The following is a 15743-nucleotide window of genomic DNA, read 5'->3' on the forward strand; positions in this document are numbered from 1 at the left end:
GGTATAAATGAGATTAAAGGTTAGAGTGATAAGTGAAAGAGAGGTAGGACAAGTAGCTTGACTGACATTTCCCACTTTTATGCCACATGACGCAGATGTATTGTTAGTGCTCTTTAATTTTGATCCTCTACTATGCCATTATGGATGCTGGGTCATGTGTGCCACAGGGAAGAATAAATCACGTGATCAGGTTGTGGGTTTTGGTCCAGAATTTGTTGCCTCTAGGAGAAAATAGGGAGGATTGGGGAGAGATGATCCAATAAAAAGTAAACTGCAAAAAGAGTTATATTTTCCACATAATTTCCATAGGTCACATCTGTACACATTTTCTCACAGTTTTTACTTATGTGGATGTGCAATTGAAAGGAGAGACCTGTTATTGTTTATCCCTTCATCCCAAAAATGGCCTTAAAGCAAAAAGCACTTATAGTCTTTCTAGACATATAACTTTTTCCTAGGGTCAGCTGCTGAAAGTATGCAGTTAAAAGGTACTGTATACATAGATTTTCCTAGCAGAGAAATAACACATTGCTGCCAAACTCTCATCTGCTTATAGTCTGTCCACAGCCAAAACACCCTTAGCCAAAGTAAACCTGATTATAAGCAATGTCTGGAGAACCCAAAGAAGGCCATTAACAATAAATGTCTATTCACTGGGATTTTTGTCATAGTAACTACTGTGGTACATCTTGTGTACAGTTTCATGCTTTAATTTGCATTCTTGTTGATTTATATGAATGAAGTGTAGGCCTAACTGTGTGTGCCAAAATTGACCCAATTCTGCCCTCTTCAGGTGAGAAGTGGAATTGCTAGATGTCAGTCTATTTCCTAGTGCTACAAAATAAACATTGCTTTAATGTGTAATTACAATTTATTCATAATGACTGAGTAGTATAGCATATTTTGATAATGTGAAATTTTATACGTTGCATATGCAAATAAATGCAATATTATCTACAGTGAAAACTGACATTCTCTTTTTCCCTCTCTTCTATTTTCAGAACATCAAGATGACAGGATAATCATTAAGGAAATAAAGAAATAAGGAAGAGAGAAAATTTTCCTGTGCTTTGAACTTCTGCTACCACATGCCTATTGATTTTGACTGGAACACAATGTGTCCATGTCACAGCCTGCACAGATAAGGACCAGCGTGCTAAACTATCCACACCGGCATCATGACTGAAGAGACTAAACAGCCCTTGGCTGCCAAAGAGCTGGATAATGAGTCCAAAAAACAGGATAAGGGGACTGTGGAGCATAAAAGCTTAAAAAAGTCCCCTGAGCACTTTCACAATGTGAGGCTGGAGCCACAGACTGTGAACAATCTTGCTAAGTTTGCAGAAAAAGAGAGAGACATTACCCAGCAACGTGAGGCTGTGATTCGGCCACAGCAGGCTGGAAAGATTGATTTTAAGTCACTGCAGAATCATTCATTCAATAGCAACAGGACGTGGCCCAGTGGCAAAGACAGCCCTCAGTCGCCTAGTGGAAAGAGTCGCAATAGAGACAAGAGTAAAAAGTCGGGAAAAGGAGAGCGTGGCAACCCGCAGCAGTTGTATAGACTGAGTATTACAAACCCACGCTCAAATCCCACAATTGGGATAGCCTATCCCCAGCAGAAAGTCTCACCTCCAAAGAAGATTGAGTCCAGCAGAGGTCCTGTCTCAGGCAGCTACCGCTTCCATGTGCCAAGTATTCCAGAGCGAGAGGCTGAACTGCAGCAGGAAGACCTACAGTTCAGATGCTTCCAGGATGGCTCACCTAACCTTACTTCCCAAAGCTATACCTCACAGGCTGTTGGCGCCCCCTCTGGAGGACCTGCTCACCAAAATCCACCACAAATGCAACAGAAGCCCAGCCCAATCGAGAACAATAGCACACAATCTGCCAATGAAACTTTATTCCCTGACTTTCAACTGAGCGAAACAGACACATGGCAGTCTTCAGATAGGACTTTCAGAAACAATAATTTTGGCCTTAATTCACTAAATCCAAACAATCTTGTGGACTTGAACAAGTCCAATGCTAGTTTTATGCCCATGCCATTTCAGTATGGATACCCACTGTTAGAAGAGTCAGCCTCTGATTCCTTTCCCTGTGATCGAAATGCTCAAGATTACATTGATGTTTCTCATAATTCATTTTCCTTTCCATCCTCTGCAGAGGGACATGAGGCCATGAAAAGTAATGTACAGTTTGGTAATGATCAGGTAGAGGACAGGCAGTCATACCAGTTACACCCTAAACCACCCCAGTGCAAACAGACACAACATAGTGTGCCATCATCTGTTCCTAGCAATGATGAGAGCTCAGTATCAAGCACTTGCCAATCAGAGCAGAGTAAAAGTGTTTCAGATAAATCTGATTCTTTGGGCAAGAGAGGCTGCCATCTTAAAAATGGCACCACCAGCCAGAGAGTTCTTATTCAAGGCAGTGTTCATCATATTCGGAATATTGCACAAGGTTCAAATTCCCAAATACATGTAATTAGCCCTCCACATAATGGTATTCATGTTAGCCCAGGGCCTCTTGATGAAAGTGTAAGTAAACACCATTTCAGGGTATCACACCCATGGGAAGGACCAAACAAAGCCTGTCCACCACCACTCATAGACCAGACTTCTACACCTTACCCCTTTCAGTACCAACCAGCACCAGAACAGAGACCAAACGGCAATAATGGCCATATGCCTTGGCAGCAGATACGCTTCACAACGGCCATGCCAAACCAAAACAGGATTGATCTCTCCAGGCAACTGAGCAATCAACAGCTTACTTTTTTGATAGGCTCATCAGACTGGCAAGATAATAAGCCACGCAAAAACAGCAACCAGAAAGATTCTAATAACTTTCTCAACAAAAATACAAATGAGGGCTTCTCAAACCAAAGGCAGGAGAGTGTCAAGCAAGGCTTTAACACAATTCCACCCTGTCATTTTACAAACAAGGCAGATACAAATCAAGGTCAGGTGGGTGATGCCAAGAATAAGTCATTCTTTGGTATTAACCCCACACTGCCAGTGACATCACGAAACTGTAGCTACCCTCCGTTACATGTTGCACCCTTAGGGCTGAAAATGGTGTCACCATATGACTCTCCTTCACATTCACCTACTCAAAATCCAGCATCTAGCAGTACATGTTCATCACTCTCCCCAGCCTCCACAAACTCTGTCAACAGTAACTCTGATGACAGCCAAATTTCAAAGGTTCTGTCCCCTCAGTTTTATCAGCAGCAACAGGATAAGGCATTGATATCATCTAGCAACATGAACACCAACCAGCATCACTGCCATTCAGAAGCATCCAGAGTCCTGCACTATGAACAAGAAAAAACCAAAGAGAACATTGCAAGTTTCATGCCACATAACAGGCATTCAAAGTCCAACATGGACAATGGGAAAGGTTGTCTGGAGACCTACAGAACAGAAAACCATCCTCCACCTCCCTATTCTGCCCACCAACTCGCAACTTCATTAGTCTCAGCAAACCTTGACCAACTGGATGTGCTTTTGACATGCAAGCAATGTGATCAGAATTTTAATAACCTTGTCTCTTTTCTTGACCATAAGCAATACTGTGGACAGCATACATTTGCACAAAATGATTTTAAAGATGTACCAAAAGTGGAAGACATAAGAAAGTTTCAGACGGACCAGACAAAAGCCATGTCATCTGGATCAAGTTACACAATTTTGCGGAGTTCTTCAGATTTGCATCTGTCTCTGCTTGGACTAAACAAGAATGGAGAAATAGTGCCAGATAATGAAACCAAAGGAGATATAAAAGATGATCCAATGAAACTGATGCTTCCACCTGCACCCCTGCCGGATTTAGAAATGGAAGATCCCAAGTTGGATAGCCTTATCACAGAGGCTTTAAATGGACTAGGCTATCAGTCAGACAATGCAGAGATTGATAGCAGCTTTATTGATGCATTTGTCGATGATGATCTTACCACTACTAAATGTGCATCAACAAGACAAACTTTGACTGCCAAAAACTCCACAACATTTGAAGGTAGAACAAACAATGAATCAACATCCAGTGAGGGATCTCAAGCTCACAGCAAATATCCTTTTGACTCAGACTTGGACAGCCTTAGTTCAAACAGCAAACTCACAGACAGCCATTTCAAAGAAAGCCAACATGAGTCGGTACAGAAGGAAGTCCTCAAAGCAGAAACCTCTCCAACAGAGTCCCAGTTGCAGAAGTCAAACTGCACACAAATTGAGTGGGAAACAAGAAAGTCAGAGCAAAGAGAAGAGGAAAATGATTACAGTTCTAAGATCCTTTTATCAAGCAAGTTTTCTGCAAGATGTGGACTTAAAAGCTTGCAGAGTAGCACAGCATTAGTTAAAACAACATCTACCTGTGCCAGTAAAAGTCCAACAGCTCAGAAACCAATACCAACAGGAGGAAAAAGGAAGAGGACAGGTGGCGGAAGCTGGAGTAAAGAGCTTATTCACAAAATTGTTCAACAAAAGAACAAGTTGCATAAACTCCATGTGAAGGGCACCAAAAACATGGAGTTTTCACTTGTGATGGAGAGAGTGACTCCTGCAGTTCAGAACCCTACTTTCAGGGAGTATGATTACGTTTCTGATTCAGATGACGACTGTGAGCCTGTGAAGATAGCCAGTCAGGGACGTCTCAGCCAGAGCATCCGTTGCAAGTACACATACACTAAAGAGTGCAAGGGGAGGATTCGTGCTGACAAGAGCCGGGAAAGTTCATGGAAACAAAACAGAAATGAGTGCTTTGATCCCAAGAAAGCTTTGGATGTCTCTCCATCCTTGATGAAAGACAACCCTGGTCGCCAAAGGCTCAGAAGACGGAGCAGTAGGTCTTCCACAAGCAGTGAACTGAGCACATCAATAAGTGTTTGCAGCGACAGCATTGGCAGTCCGAAAAGTACCGATCATACAGATTCTGACTCTGAAAAACAAATAGAAGTACAGAGGAAAGATCAAAACTCTCTTGAACAGAATGCATATGAAGAATCACCAGCAAGGATACGGAAAGAGTCTAGTACATCACTGGCTTTGACTTTCACAAAAAATACAAAAAGGTACAGCACTGATAAGATACTACTCACTGAGCACAAGGATCGGTTCACTACTTCAAAATGTTCAAGCATTATCTGTAAGACTGAAGAGACCGCATCAGAGCATACAATGACTAAAAGTACTGTCAGCCTTGCCAGATTCAAAACCACCAGACTGGAAATAGAGGAAAAAGCGGACCGCTACGGTTTTGAGGCAGGAATTATTGCAACCACAGAAGAGCCATTCCAAAAAGATTACCCAAAGAATATCACATCACCAAGAGGGTCTGGTATAACACCAAATCCAATGGAAACCAACAACAATAGAGATTCTAGCCATGTTTTTAAACTAAAAAAAGATGCCGTTGCATTAAAGGATAAATCTCACAAGAAAAGAACAAGTAGTTCTGAATTTTCAGCACCCTTTTTTGAGAAAGCCAGCAATGACAGCATATCAAGTGAAGAAACCAGCAGAGGTTCAAATGATATGTTCCCTGACCCTGCACCTCTTTGCAGTTCACTTGTGGACAAAGTCTGTTTATCACCTCCAAAAGTCCATGATGCTACAGTACAAAAGAATGGACAATGTCTCATTCCCTATTCTTCAGAACATGATCAGAGTCTAATAAAATCGCCCCTTTCTTTTGACACAACGTCGATGTTTGGTGACCTTTCAGTGGGAGGTTTTGAGAACAATCTTTATCCAGATATTCAGCTTGCCAAAGAGAGCTTTAGTCCTCTGGAAACCACAACAGATAAGAAGGAACTTTTTGAGTCATCATTCTCACCATTCTTAGAGCAAAGAGACTGGAGTCTGATGGTTGATGTTACTCCTGTGCTACCAGATGAGATTTCTCAGTACAAAGAGGACTCTGACTCAAATGAAAATAAGACCAATTTTAACCATGTCCCATTTTCTTTACCAGAGAAATTAATGGACTACAATCCAAATCTCAACAGTAGCGTGTCAGTTGATGATCTGGAAATAAAAAGGATAGTTACAGAGCTTGAGAGTCAGCTGCAAACAGCCAAGCTCAGTAGCCCTCCAACATTAGACAGTGAGCTTCCAAAACCATTAACCATGAGCAAATTCTCTCCACTGAGACTTGACCCCGACAGTGAAGAAGAGGACAGTAGCTTAGAGATTAACTGTTCCTCAGAGAATCTGCAAATTGCCAGACCAGTAGACTCCCAATCAGTGCTGTTCTCAGAACCTGACTTACCATGGTCTAGTCCGCTCCCATTTGGATTGATGTGTGGACAGCAAGGTCTGCATACGCCAATGCATCCCTCCACTATCAACACACCAACTGATTCAGAACATGACCATTTGGATGTAAAGAACAGCATGGGGCTCACCGTTTTGAACACAAAAAACGGTTCACCTACACATCTAAATGACAAAACATGGAAGAATGACTCCTTAGACAAGTCAGAAGAGATGCTTGAGCATGAAATTTATACAGAAAATCTAATGAAGAGCTTGGAAGTGATCTCAGATTCTTTGTCTTCAGGTTTTACATCACCTCAGTCATCTCCTAATCAAGAGAGTGTGGTTCTTGAGGAAGATGACAAACAAGACCATGAACCCTATGAACAAAATGAGTCTGAGCATATGGAATCTAGAGATGCAGAAGCAGAGCTCACAAAGTTCTCAGTGGAGAAAAGCAAATTTATCACAAACACAACTAAACTAGAAGTGACAACAAGTGACATTTCTGGATCAGGCAACCGAACAAAAGTCAGCCTAAAGGAGACTTGTGATGACACTCTTCACAATGAATTAGTAGCTAATGAACAACAGCTTGCTGAGAGTTCTTTTGAGAGTCCACAAGCTACATACTGCAAGAACTCAAAAGAAATCGACTCAAAGAAATCTTCAGTCTCCATATATGAACACAATTGTGAGTCCTCTGTCAGCCAAACTGATAATGCTGAGTGTAATACACAGTTTTGTATTACAGACTCAAATTATGCTATCCAAAATCCAGACTCCTCTAAAATATTCAACATCTCAGCATCACTTACCATACCAAAAGATGAAAACACCCTGTGTGTAGGAAAAACACAGAAATGTGATGAAGATTCAGCTCTAATTACAAATCCAGAATTAATTTCTGAAGACAATGGATATGCATCTGACAATAGAGGTGGAACAACAGACTGTCCATCAATGATAGACATCCAACAGCCCATTTTAAACATCAAGTCTCCTCATTGTGAAGACCACTTATCAATCCATTCACAGTTAAATAATGCACAACAGGTGGTTTCTCCTAAACATCTTCCTGTAGTTCTAGATGAACATAAATGCACAGCCAATGTGGAGAGAGACCTGCCTGATATGACATTGTTTTCTGTGCAGTCAGAATGTGAAGAGAATCAACAAAAGAACACAGAGCAGAGTTCTAAACTTCTTATTTTGAATCAAGAACCAGAGTTTTCCTACAACTATATCCAAAGTCCTTCTGAGCTGAAAGATAATGGTCCACTACCAAGCACAGTTACCCCTGCACTGAGTAAAAACAGACCAGCCCTGGAAGACAAAAACTCAGATCAAATAAATACTGGCAAGTCAGATAGTTTTGATCCAGCAACAACAGAATTAGATCATTCATTTAATCCCCATCTGGATTTATTAGAAATCACAGACAGTAACATTTCTAGGCCTGGAACCCTGTTGACTGTGGACAAAACCTCAAATCAACCTTTTTCTGAAAATTCTGGGGCATTGGATGACTCTCAAGATACAGGTGCACCGTATGAATTGAAACTCAGCCCCCTAAACTACAGTGAAACAAGTTTTAGTGACTACAACTTCACCTCTAAATGTTTAAACAAAGACCAACCAGATGTAAAATCAAACTCCACAGACAGTTACATTCTCAATGTATGTGCCTTCTCTCTTGATGAGACATCATCATCCAGCCCAACATATAATGCAAATGAACAAGAGCCAAATATTCAGGGCCACCTGACTGGACTTGATATACCCAAAACCTCTATAAATAACAACCAAAATGATATCAAATATTCAAGTGTCTTAGCTTCCTGCCATAATTATGTTGAGGAAGGCAGTACAATTCACTCTGAACAAGTCTTAAAACTTAACCAAACTGACATGAATGGTACTGTTGATTATATGGATCTGCACCTCAAATTTCACAAGAAAGCAGATCCTGAAAAGCTAGACCACCAGATGATCACTAGTGAACATGATACAATGCAGAAGCCAACAATGTTAGACATCAAAGAGATACCTAATCCTCTGATACACTGTGCAAAACCAGCATCCATGGGTCTTACATTCCCATCTGTCCAAAATGAAGGACCAAGTCTAAATGAGACAAAAACATCACCAAAAAAGGGTGGTACACAGAATGCAGTTCAAGGAAAATTTCAGTGTGAAATTTGTGCAATGTTCTTTCGCTCACAACCTGGCCTTAAAAGACATAAAGCCATGAAGCATGTAGTAAAGACTGAAGGAATTTCTCCCATTGAAAATCTAAATATGAGCAGTCAAATGTTCATGCCCATTTTAATGCCACACCCAACAGAAAAAGGACTGAAATGTTGCATGGATGTTATAAGTCCAGGAGTTCTTTCACATCCAAACCGAAGTGAAATCTCAGATGGACAAGGACAGCAAGCAGATCCACATTTGATCTTTCAAGGGATTCCAAGGGATTCTGATATGTCAGCTATCCCAGAAAGTTGTAATATTGATCAGACAGCTTCTCTAAATGAAAAATCAAATAACAGGAACAGCACTTTGGAAATGTTTGCTCCAAAACCAGATACATTTTCAGATGAAATACTCAGCACTTGTAAAACAGATATATTGCAGGCTATCTCTGCAGATTTTCCATCAATGGTACAACAAAACTGTCCTAAGTCACCTGAAAAACAGGTCCCAAATAGCAGTCACAGCTATCATGAAGTCAGTGTGAGGGAGGAACAGAAGAGCATGGCAGTAGCTATCAGCAGTGAAGAGCAAAAGGAAGAAACATCTTCTTCCATAAGGCATTCTATATTGCATAAGAAAGGAGACACATATGACATTGATGATGTTGTGACAAAGTATTGTGCTATTAATCCAAAATGTGTTCAGACAGAAGATGTCCACTATCCACTTGGGGATTCTTCTGTGGCTATCAAGCATGAGAACACATGTTCTCCTGCAGAAGACAGTCGTGCACTTACTGGTACTTTAGGAATAGGACCTGATCTCAAGGCTTTCTTTGATGATGAAAGCACTTTTTCTCAATTATTCCCAAGAAATGATGACAGGAAAAGAAAGAAATGTGCAAGGGTCTATGGTAAAAGTAACAAAAAGCAAAAACAACAGTCCTGTTTAATTTTAGACTGTCCTCCTACTGGTGCCTTTGTTGATAAGGATGAGGAGTCTAAAGAAAATAATATGAGGCACAAGTTTAGCAGTGACACAAATGACCCTTGTGAATGTGAAACCATTGAGATGACTCCCAAAAGCTTAGTAAAGTGTTCTATAGAGAATGCATGTCATTCAAAAGATGACATAATAGATAAACAAACTGGTTACGATGAAAATGCAGAAACCGGCATTAAAGTATTTTTATGGGGAAAAGAGGGCACAATTAGACAACCCTTAGGGCATCTGGATGATTTGCATGATTGCATTGTGCCGGAGAACACAGTTCCTCAGGAAGATTGTAAACCAGTGGTTCCTGCTACAGCCTGCCCTCTCCAAATGGTCTGTGTTCAAGAAAATGTCTCTTGTTCGCCAAGCACTGTGATACCAAACCTTAACACGACAATTCTACTTCCTGTACCATTTTTTGAGCCTGAGAGAGATATGACTTTGGTTGAGACTATTACAAGCACAGAACTGAAGGGCCCTGAAAGACCTTGCAAAAAGCCTATGGAGCGGAAGTGTAGGAAACGAATTGAAACTGTACTCAAACCTAAGCATAAGCAGTACAAATGCAAAGTGTGCTTCACATGGTTTCTCACTTTAGGTGAGCTCGACTTCCACAAGCTGTCTCACAATCCATCACCTCCCCCAACTTGCTATATGTGTGTTCAACGCAAGTTTAGCTCACGGGAACAACTTAGGGACCATCTCAGGGAGAAACATGCCAAAAACAAAGCAGGTGTTTGGGCTTGTGGCATGTGCTTGAAAGAAATTTCAGATGTCTGGATGTACAATGAACACTTGCGTGAGCATGCCACACAGTTTGCACGAAAAGGCCAGTCTCAGAGCTCCCTCTTGGACATGCCTGGGTGTTTCATGCAGGAAAATGCTGTGAAGAACTTCATATCTTCAATAATGCAGCATCGACCCAGCAGAGCTACAAAAGGAGACATCCTTAAATCATCATCTAAGGAAGAGAAAATAACCTCTTTAGATGTTAATGGACAAGATTTGAAAATTCCAGAGGAGTTTGATTCAACAAGTCTGAAGACTAAAACAAGTATTGGGGGAGGAAGTAAACATTGTGCACTCACAACGCTTGAGGTTCTACCTAATGCAGAGACTCCTTCCAAAAATGCTGAGATGCATCCTAATTGCAAAGACCCTTCAAGGGACTGTCACCACTGTGGCAAGCAGTTTCCAAAGCCCTTTAAGCTCCAGCGTCACTTAGTTGTTCACAGCTTGCAAAAGATTTTCCTTTGTCACAAATGTCCAGTGTCCTACCAAGATGCAAAGAAGCTTGAAGACCACCTTAAAAATTATCACGAGGAGACAGATGAGCCAGACTCAAAGCATACCACACTGTATACTTGTGAACTCTGTGCCGACGTCATGCATGTAATTAAGAAGTCCTTTATCTGCAGTACCTGCAACTACACGTTTTCCAAAAAGGAACAGTTTGATCGTCACATGGAGAAACATCTTGCTGGAGGGAACAAGATCTTAAAATTCAGGGGAGTCGTGAGACCTTGCAAGCCTTTCAATTCAAAAAATGAAATGTCTGGCATGCCACCAAGCAAGAAAAGGAAGTCAATGGAGAGCAGCTTAGACATGACAGCATCACATATGCAAGGCATCACATCAGTGTTGCCAATCATAGAAGACACTGCTCAGAATAGTATGGAGGACCATTCTACTGAAACAAACAATACCAGTGTGAAAATTGAAGATGTAGCTGAGGACTTCCCTGAAGTTGTCAAAGGCATTATAGAGTGTACAGTGCAAACTGATTCTGCAGAACAGAGTCTTTCATCAACAGAGCTGAAGGAAGAGGATAAAAGCTCTTCTCCATCTCATAAAATCCAAGCGGATGAGCCCAGGGAAATCAGTGCAACAGACAAAGAAGCTCTGACAGAAATTTGTGACGTTAAAATAGAAGATGACTGTTGCACAATTCCAACAACATTGTTAAATTCAGAGATTAACACTGACATAATTTCCAGACAAAACGGAGACAGGGTGGAGACAAACCCTTCAGCAAGCCTTGAAAATGCAAGTGAACAAGGGGACTCAAGTGTATGCACCATTCAAGTGTGCGGTCAAACAGACACAAGTTTACCAAAGCAAGCCATGCAAGGTCTCTCATCTTGCAGTGACTTTGAATTCTCATCTGTGAAGCAGTCTTTAAACGAGACAAGCTATTTGAAGCAGGATCAAACAACTGAGACTTTATTTTCAATCAACAAAAATGAGAATAAAGATGACAACAGTGAACAGCCGACTACTGGCCAGGCTGATCACATAACTATGGTCAAATCTGATGAAACTTTGAAACATAGTCTTGAAAATAACCCAAGGTGCCTTAGTACCACTGATTCTGCACATCACACCAACATCTCTAAAACATGTGAAGAAAAGGACTCGACCAAACAACAAAAGAAGAGGAAAGAACTTAAGACACCTCACAGCTCTCAGAGAACACCATCTCCAACTGCAAGGGAAAATTTGGGCATCGACCCAAAAATCAAAAAGAAGTTCAGACCTAGCAGGTGTGAAAATATTGATGGTCAATGGAAAACCGATCTTCCCAATGACTATCAAGTGCTTACATCAGTAAAGGATGACACGGTCAGCAACAAAATAATCTCCAAGCATAAAATAGGATCTTCTAATCTGGGTCTTCACCTAAAAAAAGGTTCTGTAGATTTCACACAAAAAAAGGTTGAGACTGTACGTCACTTCAACGGAGATTGCAAAGGGAAAAAGAGCATTCCAAGTAGACCCATCCATTCCCCTTCTTCCAGGGTCTCTACCCTTAACAACTCATTTAATAAATCACGGTCCAAGCCAGGGGTCAGATCCATAGAGACTCACTCATATCGTACTGCAGAGTCACAAAACAACCTCCTCAGCCAGCTGTTTGGCCAAAGACTAACTAGTTTTAAAATTCCTTTAAGGAAGGACACTTCTGAATCTATTAATTAAGGATTAAATGGATGCTATTAACGAGGAGGTAATTAAGTGATCCACTAGGCATGTTATTAAGGCAGTTTATTCATGAGACTAGGATTGTATGCCCCTCCTCTGTGAAATCATTTAATTCCTTGTTTAGTCACTTTATTGCATTCCTCTTGTAAATGTGTATTTACATGTATGTGAAGACCAACAACAACAACAAAAAAAAATTATGAATATAGGATGAATTTGTTGGTTACAAATGAGTTTATTTTCTCTATTTTACAGTGGAGTATTATCCCTAAGAGAGTGTATTTCATCAACAACAAAGAAAGGTTTTTGGAAAATAATTTACTTGAAATTGAACTGAGAATATTTGAGTTCCAAATAATGCATGACACTTTTACATTACATGTTCTTGGATGTTTTCCTAGCAACAGGAACAAAAGACATCCTAAGTCTGGATCATGTCAATGTGCCTATTTTATATGCTTCAGAGAATTACTCCTTCATACTCTTTTACTTTACTGTATTGTGAAGACAATCATTAGTATTAGCTTTTGTATCACTAATTGGTGCTATTGTATTATTATTATTATTATTGTTATTATTATTTGTGTAATGTGAACACAAAGTCTTATAACTGAAGGGAACATGTAGCAATTACAGTCATCATTGCTGGTACTCAACAGTTTTAGAGTAAATGACACAATTAATACTGTGTAAGATCAATCAAATAGAAAGGGTTCATTTGTGTCTTAATTTGATGTGTTCAGAGGAGGGCACGGGAAAAGCCTTTTCCAAAACTGAATTTAGTTTCATTTCATCTGTAATATGAACTCAGGTGCTATTATTGCGCATGAAACCCTTAGGAATTATTCCCATGCACTGATGTTACCATACAAAAACCCCACACATGATCTATAATGTCCCCCAGTTTTTTAATTATTACTATTTACTAGGACAAAAGGTGCTTTGTCATGTTTATATGTATCTTGTATTGTATAATATTGTAGGTTGATCTATTCCAGTGCAATGCATAATGTCTAAAGTTCTATTTTAATAATGTGCAAAAGATGAAGAGAAAAAGGAAAATACAAAGCCTACTAAAGGCTTATGAGTGGATCACAAAGTGCATCATATAAACTTGGTTATTAAAAAAATATATATTTGCATTGAGCCTTTTGTGTCTGTCTTCTTTGATGGTTTCCTTTGTTTCAGTTTGACAGATCCACTGCATGAAATATGTGCTTATAATTGTTTACAATGTTTAATTCTGAGATACCTTTCTCAAAATGCAATGTAAAAGAATGAACTGTGTGCAGTGTGTTATAAGAAATGGAGAGTACATCTTTGTTGTGTCCTTTGAATTCACATTTAATGATCACTTTGAACTGACATCAAAATGAATAGGTGAAGATCATACAGCCATCGAGAGTTGACAACCTGTTTTGCAGGGAGAATGGAAGCTTTGATCAGAAATGACATGTAGTCTTCCCAAAACAATTGTGTAGCATATATAAACAGAAACAATGGAATCCAAAATGAAGACCATTACTAAAAATGCTTCTATTTTGCATTTTCCTCATTTAGATTCCCCCCCCCCCCATTTCAAATACAATATAACAGTGCAGTATAACAATTAGAGTGAACAGCTGATATAATGTTGAATTTCTTCAACAGTATTTAGCTTGCCCCCTTCTGCTGTAATGATAGCTGAACTCAATCTGATATGAAATGCTGTGTACATTTGTTGTGTAATACCTAATGATTGTGTTTTTAAAAAAAAAGTTAAAATTCTAATTCAGAATCCTAATTTTTGCTAAAATTTATTTTTATTATATTTCCCTCCACACTATGCTCTAATGAGAATTGTCACTGCACACCGAGTCTGAAAATGTAATCCTAAATTTTCGCACTTTCAAAAATAAATACGACCTCACGTTATGTCAATCACGTTTCCACACTGCCTCTGAAATATTCTTCCGTCATAAAAAAAATTTGTATTGGGTTCAATTTTTTTCTGTTTTTTAGCAAGCATTTTGAGAGGCGTTTTGACAGATTAGAGCCACCGTACAAGCGAATGCCAAAATCCAGAATGGTGACTTTCAAGTTTATCCACTTCGTCTCGCAAAACAAAGCACTGTATATAGATCCTTGCACACTGAGTTCACAGAAATTGGTGGTCTTCTCTTTAATTATGTGGCTCTAGTATCGATAATATCCAATATTTCCTTTCTTTTTCTTTTTTAAAGAAGGAAGAGGACAACAAAATCATCCCCACTGCTTAAAGATTTCATTTATTGCTATTTTGAGAATTTTTTCGCAACAGATTAATTAATATGCATCGGACTCAGTGTGCAAGGTTTCTGTGCGTGACAAATCTTTAGGATTTCGTAGATGAAAAAACTCATCCGAAAATTCCGGACTCAGTGTGCAGAGACCTCAACCAGGTTTTTTTTTTTTTTTTTTGTCGTTTTTTTTCTTTCTAGTAAACAATTACACATAATTCCATTATCATTCATACACAATAGCACAATAATTACCCAAATAAGAGCTTCTACTGGTTATGCAAATAATGCAAATAACATGAAATTAAGTTCGGCTGTTTGATTACCGTTACTTATTTGTTGCTCAGAAAAGGACTAACACAGACAGTCATTTCAAGCTGACTTATCACTGTGTGTTTAGTGGCTTGTATCCCTATATGAACCTTATTCACCTTCACATAGGAATAAAAAGCCATAAGACACAACAGTATAGGAGCACGGCAGTGAGGGAAGTCCCTGGCTTTGACCAAAGATGTAGGGGCCCATATTGGAGACACCTAGTAGAAGAAAGAAAGAGGAAGGAAAAAGATTGATAACTCTGAAAAGGAGATGATGAAGCTAAGCAGGCAAAAAGACACATATTATATTGTGAAATTGATATTATGATCTCAACTATCATAGAGGTGCTCATTATGTCTCACAGTAGGCATCAAAAGTGAGGCATTTCCAAGACAGCTACATTTCTGTGAGGTCTAAGTCATTAATTAATCAATACAAATGTCTTACACAAAAAAGCTTCTGTAGCCGTGAATCATGTTATTGCCACTACTCTTTGGGTTTTAACCAAATATGCTGTGAAACTAATGATTAAATGTTCATTTAATTATGCAAACAGTGATAAGTTAAATTATTCTGAGCAAATTTTACCACAGTGCAAGGTGTTCACTAAAATACAGTTACCGAATCTTCTTGAATGAATTTAGGCTATATGCAGATTTTTTTTTTTTTTTTTTTTTTTTTGCAAACGGTCAGGGCGGCTGATTTTAATTATTGACTGTCAATCACTCACAAAAAA

General features: G+C 39.4%; 1 protein-coding gene across 1 annotated transcript in view; it reads left to right on the forward strand.

Annotated features, from left to right (window-relative positions):
• LOC132133359 (uncharacterized) overlaps nucleotides 1-13560 on the forward strand; it is a 43282-nt gene extending 29722 nt beyond the window's left edge. Inside the window, exon 2 of the mRNA XM_059546145.1 lies at nucleotides 1002-13560. Within this exon, the coding sequence (XP_059402128.1) occupies nucleotides 1179-12428 (11250 nt within the window). The 5' untranslated portion in view covers nucleotides 1002-1178 and the 3' untranslated portion in view covers nucleotides 12429-13560. The remainder of the gene's footprint in view (nucleotides 1-1001) is intronic.
• Nucleotides 13561-15743: the final 2183 nt, after the last annotated feature.

Source organism: Carassius carassius, chromosome 50 (assembly GCF_963082965.1).
Source record: "Carassius carassius chromosome 50, fCarCar2.1, whole genome shotgun sequence".
Classification (NCBI taxonomy): Eukaryota; Metazoa; Chordata; class Actinopteri; order Cypriniformes; family Cyprinidae; genus Carassius; species Carassius carassius.